Source organism: Micropterus salmoides, unplaced genomic scaffold (assembly GCF_014851395.1).
Source record: "Micropterus salmoides isolate LMB-PRFRI ecotype aquatic unplaced genomic scaffold, ASM1485139v1 Ms_hic_scaffold_14, whole genome shotgun sequence".
NCBI classification, from domain to species: domain Eukaryota; kingdom Metazoa; phylum Chordata; class Actinopteri; order Centrarchiformes; family Centrarchidae; genus Micropterus; species Micropterus salmoides.
Genome location: NW_024040485.1, coordinates 24,537,131 through 24,549,356, shown reverse-complemented (window position 1 = coordinate 24,549,356; position 12,226 = coordinate 24,537,131). Strand labels below are relative to the sequence as shown.

Below are 12,226 nucleotides of genomic sequence, written 5' to 3'. Positions count from 1 at the left end.
CTATATGTTAAATAATAATCATTCTGTTGCTTTGCATGTTTTTCATGTGCACTTTTGTCTGCTATTTGCAGACACAGCAGCTTAGTAAGGTTTGATGCTTCAATAAAGTCCAATAAAGTTGTTAGTTGTTAGATTTGACTAGAAAGCCACAACAATATTATAGAGTTAAAAATATTAAGTGAAAATTGTGTCGGGGTGGGTGTGGGCCCTCTTCCTCAGGGGTGGCTGTCTGGGAGGCTGGTAAAATAATTGTAAAATACAACACAATTTCTGTGGTATTAGTACAGGATTGTACCTCATGCTCTGCAGTGCTTTACCATATATTCTGTGGTAGTATACATTCTGTCGTACTATACCACACATTCTGTCGTACTTTACCATACATGCTACTATACCATATATTCTGTGGTACTATACTATATATATAGTACCAAATCATAAATTATGTGGTAATGCAGTATGCTAACTCCATTATTACAAGAGAGAAAAACTTCTCTAAGAGAAAACACCACCATTATCCAACATCAATATGACACACACATATCATTTCAGTGGCAAGGCTCCCTTGCAGAAAACAGTTAAAAAGTGTTTTCCTGCATGCAAGTATCACAAAGTGGTGAACAAATATAAAAATTTAAATTTGAAAGCTAGTAGTCCAAAATGAAATCTTAACATAGAGGAATGCATCAGTTTAGGTCAAGATAAATGTGGGTTCCAAAAAGGCATTTTCAGTGGTTTTCAATGGTTTTCTTTTTTTGCCATAAGGGACAAATGTGTCGGGTTTTGCGTCGCTTAGCTAATTTAACGAACTGAGACGACGATTCTAAAATTTCTTAAAAAAGAATATGCTCTGCCAAATTTGCGCTATATATAATTAACTCAGCCAAAATGTCTTGAGAATAAAAGAAAACTGAATGGCACAAAATGTCACCAGGAACTCTGAAGGGTTAAAGGTGGTCACTATTTATATAAGCAGTGGTTTGAGAAAGCCATTACACTTGGACAGACATTCAGTTCATTGCGCTCTTGACTGTATCGTCATCTTCAGGGATTTTGAGGTGATCAAAACTGTGAAACGTCTGACTAAATTAGCTCTTCAACATATCCCAAAACTGGGAGAGATGGAGTCTTTGACACGGAGCTATTGAAGGTAACAGCCGTGAAAACCGACGACGAAGCCACAATCCAAACCAGTTGGCGGCGATAATGCGCAAATTCGTTGTTTGGCAACCGCAAAGAAAATTCACAAAGTAGAAGAAGTAGAAGTAGATGAAGAAGGAAGCAGCAACAATCTTCTCTTCCCCCGCGCGCAACTTCAAGTAGGTTGTCCTCCAACAGCCAACAGAGGTCCGCGAGTTCAGAGGGGCACGAGCCCGTATGTTAACAAGTAAGCCCCCCGTTAATTAGTTCAGACATCAAACATGAACAAGCGGTCAAAATACGTAAACTGTGAGCGATCTGAGGCAAAGTAAGTTTTAAAGTCACTGCTGAGTGACTAACTTGATTTCAGCATGGAAGAAGTCGATCCCGGTAACTTAGTCTTGTTTATTTTTGTCTCACTATCTTAGCCAGGATGCTAAAATTAGCTGAGCAACAGTATAACGTCAACGATTATTGACGTTTTTGAGTGTGACCAAGTGTGTTGGCCAAACCTAACTGGATCACCAGTCCCAGGGTCGTAGTCCAGCACGGATCGATGACCAGGTTCAGTTTTGTATCATTCGGTTTGTGATCATTTGGTTCATTTCAGGTTAGGTTGGAGATGTTCACCACTGAAATAGCAGCTAAAACAATAAGCATCGTATTGCGGATAACTGTTAGTCCATGGTTACCTGTTTTGTGGAGAGGTCCTGTGTAAAAACATTGTTTCAGAGATTTATGATATCAGTTGATATTGTGCTTACGTGACGCATAATCACATATAAAGTGGGGTTTAATGAAATTAACACAGACTAAATGAAACGCAGCAAACCTGTGTGGAAAGTAGTGGGTCAAAACAGCACTGTCTGGTTTCTGGGGCTCAAGGCAAAATACAATGAAGATATATGTAGTGAGCTGTGTGCACTGTACTTATCTGACAGCAACAATACATACAATGTACAGACGAACAGTCGGTCAGTATCAGCCCGCAGGTCCTTTGTGCTCCTGTTAAGATGAAAACAAATCCTGCAATATAGTCAAAGATGTGAAAGGTTGTGTGCGACAGAGCAAGCACATCATAACTGAGATACGCAGAAACAGGAACATTATCACATTTCAGTACTCTGCTGTGTTTTTTCCCCCTTTTCCATTGTTATATTTATTTGTCTTTAAAGTGGTTTGTTGTTTTCAAATTTACAGGCATCTGTCTGACAGTGTGTATGAAGCAAACAGATATGAGACGTTCATTCATACATCGTCCATAAGAGTAGAATATTATAGGTAAGACCCTATGAAAACTTTCTTAAATGTTGTCAGCCTGTGACCTAAACTATGACATAAGATAAAGCTGTGCACCTTAGTGATCACATACCAATGTATTACACTTTATAGGTGCTTCATCACAGGTAGACACTGTTGCTCTCTGTCACAGGTCATTTGAATATTGTCTGAAGTGGGAAAGACCCATGTTTCGCCGACGTTCTTCCAGACTACCGAAGATCTCCAAGAAGAGTCCAGAGCGAAGCCCCAGCCCAAATGAAGAAGTTATCCAGCGGAGGTTGAAGGGTAAGAGACACAGGACAGGGCTGAAGAAGGCCGAAGCCTCCGACAGTGTAGTTAATACAGATGACGGGAGGGTCCGTGACATCCTTGACATCATCAACAGTACACATGACGCAAAACTTGTTGCAGAAGAGGATGAAGTAAAGTTTGTAGAGGTAGCTGATAAAGGAGTGGATGTGTCAGATGAAGACAGTGTCTCCGTCACCAGCAGCATAGCTTCTGGACCTTCTCTGCTATATAACGGCGCTTCCAAGAAACCGAGACCCTCGCAGGGCTTGTGCTCAGCCTGTCGCAAGCTCTACCAGAAGGCAAAGAAGATGAAAGCACCAATTAAAAACAAACTCTTAGACAATGGTGAGTGTGCTCATTCCTTGTTTCAGCAACAAAAGATGAAAATATAATGTAAGTGCGGGAAAATTGGGTCGCTGCTACATCAAATACCAGAACACAGAAAAGGCACAATTGACAAGCTTCTGCTCCTTGAAAATAATTTCAGTTTATTTTAGTACATGTGGTGGCCGACAACGTAAGCTTTCTAGTGATGTTGGCAAAGTTAATGCAGCACTTTCACATCCGTATAATGGAGGTCAGAGGCAAAACGTCCAAAGCCTGTGTTGTTACCAATTTCACCCCAGTGCACTGAGACTGAATAACTTATACATTCACACAGGCTACACTCAAGTCTATATTCAGGTACATCCATAGGTGTCATTTACATTGGGGACGCTGGGGACATGTCCCATCACTTTTTGAAATGGCAGATTTTGTCACTTTATTTTTTCAAAACATTTTTTAAAAAATGTTCTGAAAAATAGCAACAAGAAAAGATGTAATTGTACAATAAGAAAACATGCAATTTAAATATAGGATATATATTATCTTGTGAAGCCAATACTGTGTATCGTCATACCCCCTATCTGAGCCCTTGTGTCTCAAAACAAAGCAACTCCCTTGGGTACATCCTAACACGTTCAACCTCTCTTTAGATCCCAAGTCTCTGACCTGTGACCAGTGGGTCCTGATCAAGACGTTCAGACCGAGGAGGCCGCTTATTGCAAGAGGGTAAGGCTGCTTGTGTGCGCGCACGCGTGTGTTTGTGTGTGTGTATCGGTTAATAGATTTTAAGGTGACACACCAGTAGTCACACAAATCCACTTTCTGTCAGCTGACAGCTGACCACACACCTCTCTGTTTTTTGTCAGGAAGCTTTTGATCCATGTACAGCTGGTTAAGAAAAGGCTTAAGGTGAAGAACGGTACCAAGAGCAGTAGAAAGCAGTCTGTGGGAGAGAGAGAATCATCAACCTGCTCGAGGTCACACACTTTCCTTCAGAGGTAATGCATCTGTACACATAATACATGTTCAGCAGATCAGTAAGCCTGTTTACATCAGAAATTATTTGAATGTGGTGTGGGTTTTTTTTGTTTTGATTTTTTATTTAAATTACATTAAAGGTTCTGTTCAGTGTGTAATACTTCTGAGGATCTGTTGACATAACTATATTTCCAGTGGTGTATAAAGACCTGACATAGGACCACACGTATTATTTACCACTATAGCTTCTTCTCCGTGCTTGGAAAAGGAGGGGTGAGCGGTGACTGATCAGAAGAATCAGAAGGATCAGAAGGAGCTTTATTGCCAAGTAGTGTTTTACACATACAAGGAATTTGCTGTGGTGCTAAGGTGCTACACGGAGACAAACATACAGTCGACATAAATAAATGTGGATATATATAAATATGGAATTGAAGAACAACGTTGCAGATATATACATGTGCACTGTTCTAGGTCTGTGCCGTGCAGAAGTAACGTAATGCAAGAGAATATTGTGTACATATAAATATATAAACTGACAACATAAAAATTTACAACAACAAAGATCAACAACAAATATGTGCGACGTACCAGGTCTGAGCCTGACATGAGATGAAACGGTATTTACATGTGCAGAGACATTTGTATCGTTTGCAAGGGGGGAGTGTCAGTGGGGGACCCGGGCCTTGTTAATGAGGCAAGTTGCAGACGGGAAGGAACTGTTTTTGTGGCGAGAGGTTTTGGTCCTGATGGACCGCAGCCTCCTGCCAGAGAGGAGAGTCTGGAACAGTTTGTGTCTGGGGTGGGAGGAGTCAGCTGCAATCTTTCCTGCTCGCCTCAGAGTCCTTGAGGAGTACAGGTCCAGAAGAGAAGGAAGATTGCAGCCAGTCAACTTCTCTGCAGAGCGAATGATGCGCTGCAGCCTGCTATAGTTGATTCATGTGGTGTCAGGAATAATTGGATTTCTTTTTTTCCTCCTTAAATCTTTATTGCAAAAAGACGAAAGATATTAAAAGGAAACCATATGCTGTTGGTTTTCACAGCCTTTTTGTTGTTGGATTTGGAAATTAAATTGATATAATGTACAACCTCATGGAGAAAAAGAAAAAAGTTATGGTTTTTTACTGCTGATTTTGCAATTGCCATTAGAATTAATACATTTATTATAAATTACTTATTTCATCCAAAGAGCAAGTGAATGCACAGTGAGAAATTTGCTGCAATTCACAACTGTCACCACTAGATGCCACTAAAAGTTACACGCTGAACCTTTAGGGAAGTGAAAGGTAATTAAACCTACAATTACACAAATTTCAGTGTTGTTGATCAGTTACCCTCCGTGACCATCAATTTGGCCAATCCTTCGGAGCCACATTGCATTTCAATAAACGTAATAAAGTGTGGTGTGTTTTTGTGTCAGGAACCTCAGAGTGCCAGTGACAAAGGAGAGGAAGAAGAACAGGAGGAAGAGGAAAAGAGATGATTCTCAGGGTCCAAACGCTGCTAAGCAGCAGCGTCTCAACAGCAACAGTCGCCTCCAACACATCAGTGTTAGCTGTACCGATGATCTTCGTCCAACCAGCTCCCCCAGTAGCTGCCCTGATTTTACGGGTAGTAGCGATAAAGAAATCGGCAGTCCAGCGGAGAAAGATCTGACTGTTGAGTTGATTCCTTTCACAGTCACACTGGACCCACCCAAGCAGGATGCACCAAAGAGGGGCGGATTCAGAGACTTGCTTTGTCAGTTGCGTGGGAACAGCAGCAAGATTGTGAGAGAAACACGTTAGTGAGGCAACTTTTTTAAAACCATAGTTTAACCACTACAGTATCAAGCATTCAAGCTCTGAAGTAGCTTTAACTTGTGATGTTTCGTTGACCTTTAGGGTTGTTCAGCCCGGTTGTTATTCTGTTTTGAATATCAGTTTGTAAATACTTGTTGCCATTTAATTGGAGACATATACCTGTTTATTGCAGTCAAATACCTGTGCATATGCCTGTTTTTTTAGCAAATATTTGCTGCAGTTCCACATACTTATTGTGTTATTTATTTTTTCTTAAATTTCAAAATTACATTTAAAGATTCGTACAACAGGATGACTGTGTGTGGGGAGATTTTTTTTTTAATACTGTTTATCGTATCTCTATGACAGACCGATTTAACATTTCCTCTGCCGGTAGACCTACATGAGCACCTCAATACAAGGATCCAGATGATTCACTGTGACATACTAATTCAAAGCAGGTTTTGAACATATTATGTCTTCACGCTAGAAAAGTGACAGGATTAAGCATACTAAAAAAATGACAAATTTGCTTAGGTATTTGCTTTTTTTGTGTGTGTTGATGTTTTCCCACAATGTAATGCACTAAAGAAATGGAGGTTGTACTCACAAATGCAACCCATAATTTTAATTTATGACAGCAGAAGTTGCACTTTCACGGCAATTGTATCATTTCCTCTTTGCATAAATAGTAAGGTATGTTGCTTTATATGTTGAACTACAATGCTTAACATATATAAGAGCATACTGTATACTTTTAGTAGGTAGTATAGATTTGGGATACAGTGCATTTCTGCCCCTTCTGTATGAATAAAAAAATCGAGAATATACCGGGTTCAAACCATGATCTGTGAACATTGGAAAGGGAATAGTTTATTTACACTACTCTTGTAGCTCGTAGTATTTTCAGAGTTTTTGGGCTGTTAGACTCTTTCTGTCAAAGTCCACATGGTGGCGCCACTTTAATGAAGGACCCCGGTTACACTACATTAACCCTGTGTGCCTCAGTTATTGCCCTTTTTTATAACAGAAGACATGATTCGTCACAGCAGGAAAAGCACAGGTGTAATTAATACAATTAACGATCATTTAGTGTCCTAGTGAGTCAGTATGCACAATAACCAGGACCTTGGTACTAGCATATACAAATGAAATGCAGCTTTTAATTAATAATTGTTTACTCCTGTGTGTTTCCTGTTATGAAAGCTCAAAATGTCGGCTTTAAAAAAAAACTTGCTCTTCAGCAGCACAATTTCCAATTAATACTGTCTGTTCTGGTGCCTGTTACAAGAAGCAGCTTTATACCAAGTCATGGTGATCATTTTGTTGACCAGGAATAAATCTTTTAACATCAGTTTGTGTTCCACATTCAAGGAGGTTTACACAGCAGTGTTGTTTCTGAGATGTTTGTGCTGATACCAGTGAATGTAGAGGAAGGGTGAGGAAAACGAGAAAGAGATAAGGGACTGAGGGTTTGACAGCATTTCTTTTGTGGGGGTGGTGGGTGTTGCTGTTCACTTATGGGATTAATGTATTGGGAGAGGATGGGGATTTACAGACAGAACTGCCAGTGCCAAGCCAGGAAATGTGTCTGTATGTTCTGACCAATTCTGCATCACACGCAGGAGTTTAATTCTAATCAATCAATACATTGATTCTAATGAAATGGCATTAAAATTTAATTTATTTATACATTTATTGTGCCTGCCTGTCATGTTCCAATCTTACAGTTGAAATTAGTTTGTTGCTTTAACCTTTATTTGTGCTACCTAAAAAATAAGTGGAATTCACAGAGCAGTAGGCGTTCTCATTGGCCAGACTCCTACCAAAACACTGCAGCTGGCCAATCAGAGCTCAAGCTGTTGCTCCGTGCTGTTTACACTTTAGATTAAAATGGTCATGAAAGAGAAACTGTAAATGTCAAAGTGGGAAGCAAATGAAATGTGAAATTGAACTTGATACATACAGACAGACACATTAGTTAATTAAATGAGATAAAACTGGAAAGTTTTAGAATTAATTTGCTATTTTGTTTCAAAATTAAATTATAATTATTTCATATAAAGGTTGAATGAAATAAAAAAGAAATTTTACTTTCAGTTTTACAATGGATCCTTTAAATATAGTTTTAAACCACATGTTTAAAAATGTATTAATTGATCATACTGCACACTGTAGAAGTCCAGGTTCACACTCCAGTCTCCATAATGGGAGGGATGTGCTGCTCACGTTGGCATTGAAACATTTTGCTCATAGTTATCGCAAACACACACTCGTGGTTCATTGACAGTGAAAAAGCGGAGGGCGTCTTACAGCTTTACCAGAACAAAGCTGATAATCATCTCACATCTCACCTACCTACCACCTTTTCTCCCACTCGTGCATAAATCATATAAGACAGTGGCGCAAATAAAAGTATGTTCAAGTACACTCCGGTGAGAGCTGAAACTCCTGCTGCTTGTCCTGATTTAACAGAGCATGGTGTTCGGAGAGATACTGTTAAACACACACACACACACACACACACACACACACACACACACACACACACACACATATACAGGTGCTGGTCATATAATTAGAAGATCATCAAAAAAAGTGAAACTTGTATAATGTATACATTCATTCCACACAGACTGATATATTTCAAGTGTTCATTCCTTTTAATTTTGATGATTATAACTGACAACTAATAAAAAAAAACAAAATCAGTATCTCAGAAAATTTGAATATTGTGAAAAGGTTCAATATTGAAGACACCTGGTGCCACACTCTAATCAGCTAATTAACTCAAAACCTGCAAAGGCCTTTAAATGGTCGCTCAGTCTAGTTCTGTAGGCTACATAATCATGGGGAAGACTGCTGACTTGACAGCTGTCCAAAAGACGACCATTGACACCTTACACAAGGAGGGCAAGACACAAAAGGTCATTGCTAAAGAGGCTGGCTGTTCACAGAGCTCTGTGTCCAAGCACATTAATAGAGAGGCGAAGGGAAGGAAAAGATGTGGTAGAAAAAAGTGTACAAGCAATAGGGATAACCACACAGTGGAGAGGATTGTGAAACAAAACCCATTCAAAAATGTGGGGGAGATTCACAAAGAGTGGACTGCAGCTGGAGTCAGTGCTTCAAGAACCACCACGCACAGACGTATGCAAGACATGGGTTTCAGCTGTCGCATTCCTTGTGTCAAGCCACTCTTGAACAAGACACAGCGTCAGAAGCGTCTCGCCTGGGCTACAGACAAAAAGGACTGGACTGCTGCTGAGTGCTCCAAAGTTATGTTCTCTGAAAGTAAATTTTGCATTTCCTTTGGAAATCAAGGTCCCAGAGTCTGGAGGAAGAGAGGAGAGGCACAGAATCCACGTTGCTTGAAGTCCAGTGTAAAGTTTCCACAGTCAGTGATGGTTTGGGGTGCCATGTCATCTGCTGGTGTTGGTCCACTGTGTTTTCTGAGGTCCAAGGTCAACGCAGCCGTCTACCAGGAAGTTTTAGAGCACTTCATGCTTCCTGCTGCTGACCAACTTTATGGAGATGCAGATTTCATCTTCCAACAGGACTTGGCACCTGCACACAGAGCCAAAGCTACCAGTACCTGGTTTAAGGACCATGGTATCCCTGTTCTTAATTGGCCAGCATGACCTCGCCTGACCTTAACCCTATAGAAAATCTATGGGGTATTGTGAAGAGGAAGATGAAATACGCCAGACCCAACAATGCAGAAGAGCTGAAGGCCACTATCAGAGCAACCTGGGCTCTCATAACACCTGAGCAGTGCCACAGACTGATGGACTCCATGCCACGCCGCATTGCTGCAGTAATTTAGGCAAAAGGAGCCCCAACTAAGTATTGAGTGCTGTACATGCTCATACTTTTCATGTTCATACTTTTCAGTTGGCCAACATTTCTAAAAATCCTTTTTTTGTATTGGTCTTAAGTAATATTCTAATTTTCGGAGATACTGAATTTGGGATTTTCATTAGTTGTCAGTTTTAATCATCATAATTAAATGAAATAAACATTTGAAATATATCAGTCTGTGTGGAATAAATGAATATAATATCCAAGTTTCACTTTTTGAATGGAATTACTGAAATAAATCAACTTTTTGATGATATTCTAATTATATGACCAGCACCTGTATATTGTCTGGTTCTCATATGTACTCTTTCCTATTGCCAATAGATCCTGATTATCACAAACCACAGGTCTCAGGGCCAAAACAATTCAAGCAGCGTACACACACAACACAGTATCCTGTGATAGAACCACTATCAGCACCTGACACCTCGAAAACAGGAAAAACGTTTCAGCAGGAACACAGATGTGTTGGAGTGTTTGGGGGAGGAGCATGAACACAACTATATAACCGCTGTAGACAGAAATCTCAGCTTCACACTCCGCTGAGACTGACACAGACTGACTGCCTCCGTCATGTCATACTATGAGGTAAGTATGTTAGTGAAGTGCAGTCATGCTTGTATGTTAATTTATAAATCTGTGTTTAGGATCAATTGTTGCCTTTTTTACTCGCTCTGTGCCCTTAATGATCATCACCTATCATCTGTCCCCAGCATATCTTCTTTGAATACGACTACAATGACACAGGCTCAGGTTCTGGTTCTGGTTCTGGTGACCTGGGGATGGATCTCGAGGAGCCCTGTGAAGTGGAGCACGTGATGACTGCTGACCTTCAGCATGTCTTCTTGCCTGTGGTCTACGCCCTCATCTTCACCCTGGGCATCACCGGGAACGGCCTGGTCGTCATAGTGCTGGGCTGCCAGCGCAGGTGAGAGGATGGCTGAGGGGTTTGGTGGTTGATAAGCTTTTTGTCCTTTACAAGAAGCAATAAGAAATAAGGCTTAATGACTGGATTTACCCTCCTGTGTTTGTCTACAGGTCAAAATGCAGCCTCACAGACTGGTACCGCCTCCATCTCTCAGCCGCTGATCTCCTCTTTGTTCTGGCACTGCCGTTCTGGGCCGTGGAAGCAGCCCTGGCTGACTGGCGTTTCGGAGCAGCCACCTGCGTCGGTGTACACGCTATCTACACGGTGAACCTGTACGGCAGTGTGCTCATCCTAGCATTCATCAGCCTGGACCGCTACCTGGCGGTGGTCCGAGCCACGGACACCAACACCGGTGGACTGAGGCAGCTGCTGGCACACAGACTGGTTTATGTGGGTGAGTCTCGAAAGATCATTCTGTTGATGCCGTTCCCTTTGCAATTCTTTTATTCTTCTTTCATAGTTCTTACTCTCACAGTCCCTTACTTCGTTTTATCTTCTTCTTTCCCTGCAGGCGCCTGGTTGCCTGCTGGCCTCCTGGCAGTGCCCGATTTGATATTTGCCCGGACTCAGGAAGGAGGAGAGGGTGCCACTCTGTGCCAGCGATTCTACCCTGCAGACAATGCTCCTCTCTGGGTTGCAGTCTTCCACCTCCAGCTGGTCCTGGTGGGTCTGGTGATCCCGGGGCTGGTCCTCCTAGTGTGCTACTGTGTCATTGTCACCAGGCTGACCCGAGGCCCTCTGGGGGGCCAGAGGCAGAAGCGGCGAGCTGTCAGGACCACCATCGCATTGGTTCTCTGCTTCTTCGTGTGCTGGCTGCCTTACGGAGCTGGCATCTCTGTGGACGCTCTGCTGCGCCTGGAGGTCCTGCCCCGCAGCTGCAGACTGGAGGCCGTCCTGGGCGTGTGGCTGGCGGTGGCTGAGCCTATGGCATTTGCACACTGCTGCCTGAACCCACTGCTGTACGCCTTCCTGGGGGCCGGGTTCAAGAATTCGGCTCGTAGAGCCCTCACACTGAGCCGAGCCTCCAGTTTGAAGATTTTACCAAGAAGACGCCCCGGCGCCTCCACGACCACAGAGTCCGAGTCCTCCAGTTTACATTCCAGCTAGTGTTTGTTTGTGCTTTATATATGTTTATACTGTGTATATATATGTGTGTAAGGACATTCACACAAAGTATCTGAGAAAGTAAGAAGCAGTCTGCTGGCCCATGACTTGTCTTCTCCCTCACTGTGAGGTTTCTCTTGTAAATACTGTTATAGGGTTTGTTTTCAGTGCTGCTGTCTTGTTGTATACTGTTGCAGATGTTTGTAATAAAATATACAAAATACCCACATTTGCAAAAATGTCTTCTCTTATGAAATAAGTTTCTTGCTTCTTGAATGAAACTGTGTGAATTCCTAGCTTGTACTTTAGCCACTCCCCCACAGTGAATGCCACCCTCACCAAGTCTCCTTCTCTGTAAGTGAGATAGATATCTTTAAGACCCAAATTACACAAATAATTCAGAGTCTGCCAGTCTAGCTAATGAGATGATACATGAAAGCCTTTCAGCTTTATCTCAGAAAACACATTGAAAAAGTGACAGGAACAGAATCGGAAGAACAATCTGGAATCAAAACTATTTTATCTCAGATGTGTG

At 41.7% G+C, this 12,226-nt stretch overlaps 2 protein-coding genes across 4 annotated transcripts; both read left to right on the top strand.

Annotated features, from left to right (window-relative positions):
- Nucleotides 1-541: 541 nt before the first annotated feature.
- On the top strand, nucleotides 542-7,316 carry si:ch211-227n13.3. 3 transcript variants are annotated; one of them, XM_038718664.1, is made up of 6 exons: nucleotides 542-1,150; nucleotides 2,341-2,421; nucleotides 2,573-3,057; nucleotides 3,690-3,765; nucleotides 3,906-4,037; nucleotides 5,438-7,316. In XM_038718664.1, the coding sequence occupies exons 3-6, from the start codon at nucleotides 2,607-2,609 to the stop codon at nucleotides 5,802-5,804; spliced, it is 1,026 nt and encodes a 341-aa protein (XP_038574592.1). In that variant the 5' UTR covers nucleotides 542-1,150; nucleotides 2,341-2,421; nucleotides 2,573-2,606; the 3' UTR covers nucleotides 5,805-7,316. The 3 variants fall into 3 exon arrangements, with proteins under 3 accessions (XP_038574592.1, XP_038574590.1, XP_038574591.1); XM_038718662.1 differs by lacking the exon at nucleotides 542-1,150 and adding an exon at nucleotides 1,177-1,319; XM_038718663.1 differs by lacking the exon at nucleotides 542-1,150 and adding an exon at nucleotides 1,188-1,468.
- Nucleotides 7,317-10,174: 2,858 nt separating this feature from the next.
- LOC119902454 (C-X-C chemokine receptor type 4-like) lies at nucleotides 10,175-11,920 on the top strand. Its single transcript, XM_038718649.1, has 4 exons — nucleotides 10,175-10,247; nucleotides 10,373-10,587; nucleotides 10,698-10,981; nucleotides 11,099-11,920. Exons 1-4 carry the CDS (start codon nucleotides 10,233-10,235, stop codon nucleotides 11,692-11,694), a joined length of 1,110 nt encoding a protein of 369 aa, XP_038574577.1. The 5' UTR covers nucleotides 10,175-10,232; the 3' UTR covers nucleotides 11,695-11,920.
- Nucleotides 11,921-12,226: the final 306 nt, after the last annotated feature.